General features: G+C 38.0%; 1 protein-coding gene across 1 annotated transcript; it reads right to left on the minus strand.

The window, feature by feature from the left end:
- Positions 1-5: 5 nt before the first annotated feature.
- On the minus strand, positions 6-1,336 carry LOC105316247 (protein NLRC3-like; the record flags this gene model as incomplete). Its single annotated transcript, XM_011411071.2, has 3 exons — positions 948-1,336; positions 537-634; positions 6-367 (listed from the first exon to the last, which is right to left on the minus strand). Coding segments are annotated over exons 1-3 (774 nt in total), but the record flags the coding sequence as incomplete, so codon positions are not given.
- Positions 1,337-1,342: the final 6 nt, after the last annotated feature.

Below are 1,342 nucleotides of genomic sequence, written 5' to 3' on the forward strand. Positions count from 1 at the left end.
ATATGTTCATAGTAAGGTAAAGAAAGGTGACATGCATGTTCATGCTGTTTATCCAGTTCAAGGAACTTTAATTTCTCATTACTTCTCAGAGGATGAGCTAAGGCCAATGCTCCATCAGTACCAATGCTAGTGTGGAATACAGAAAGTGTGGAGAGGGAACCATTGTAACGCAATAGCTCAGCCAATGAGCCAGTACTAGCTGAAGTTATGCTTAGGTTTCCATGAAGATCTAGACACTGGAGTGTCACGTTATTCCTCAGTGATTCTGCTAGTGTCATCACACCATTATCCCCAATCAAGTCATTGATGATTGATAGTGTCTTTAGCGATTGGTTTCTTGGTAAGAGAGATGCAAGGGAAACAAAAACTGGAAAAAAAAAAGGGGAACTTGCACAATACACTAGCAAATGTTTGTAGGTTGTTGTCATTACCAACAAGGACCTCTCTCAGTCCTAGTCTCGCTAGCCAGACCATTCCCCAGCCTGGGGAATGGTCTGGCTAGCGAGACTATCTCAGTCCCTTTAGCAGTTCCTCACGTTGTTTAGTGATGGAGGGACTAGCTGATTCAACATTGCTGAGTATCTGTCCTGTTAATGCTGTTATTACTAGTTCCCCGTACAATAGTCTCGTTACACTGACAGGATCACACAGAGAGGTAGAAAGGAGTAGGTAATGTTTGTTAAATATATCTTCAGATGATAGGGGAAAAGAAGAGGAAGTTGCCATTAGAGAAACAGGGCGTGGTCAGTCTCCAAATAAAGGGTGTGGCTCAATAATATTAATGCATGAACCATAGATATTAGAGTAAATTTCATTTACTCTAATATCTATGCATGAACATGAAAATTGTAAAATAAATCTTGAAGAAACTACAACAGCATAAATATTATACTATTTATACAGTATGCCATAGGATGTAATAAAAGTTTAGATTTTCTTATCTTTACACAAAATCCAATCTGTCTTTAATATGCTCATAATAAGGTAAAGTAGAACAAGCTTCTTCATGTTGTTTGTCTAGCCAGAGTGTCTGTAGTGCATTATTGGTCTTGAGTGATTCCATTAGTATCATTACTCCATCAGTATCAATGTTAGTATGGTGGAGAGAAAGTAGGGAGAGTGTGTTGTTAAAGAGTAAAAGTTCAGCCAGTGACTGAGCACAAGCTGAAGTGATGTCAGGATTGTAATAAAGATATAAGGATTCAAGTGTTTTATTATATTGTAATGATTGTGCTAGTGCAATGACTCCATCATCACTCATTGAACGATCAGTTAGGAGTAAAAGTGTTAATGATTTGTTGGTTGATAGTTGAGAAGAGAATGAGAGGATATCATCACGTGA

This window comes from Amphimedon queenslandica, unplaced genomic scaffold, assembly GCF_000090795.2.
Source record: "Amphimedon queenslandica unplaced genomic scaffold, v1.1 AMPQUscaffold_2857_Cont25142, whole genome shotgun sequence".
NCBI lineage: Eukaryota > Metazoa > Porifera > Demospongiae > Haplosclerida > Niphatidae > Amphimedon > Amphimedon queenslandica.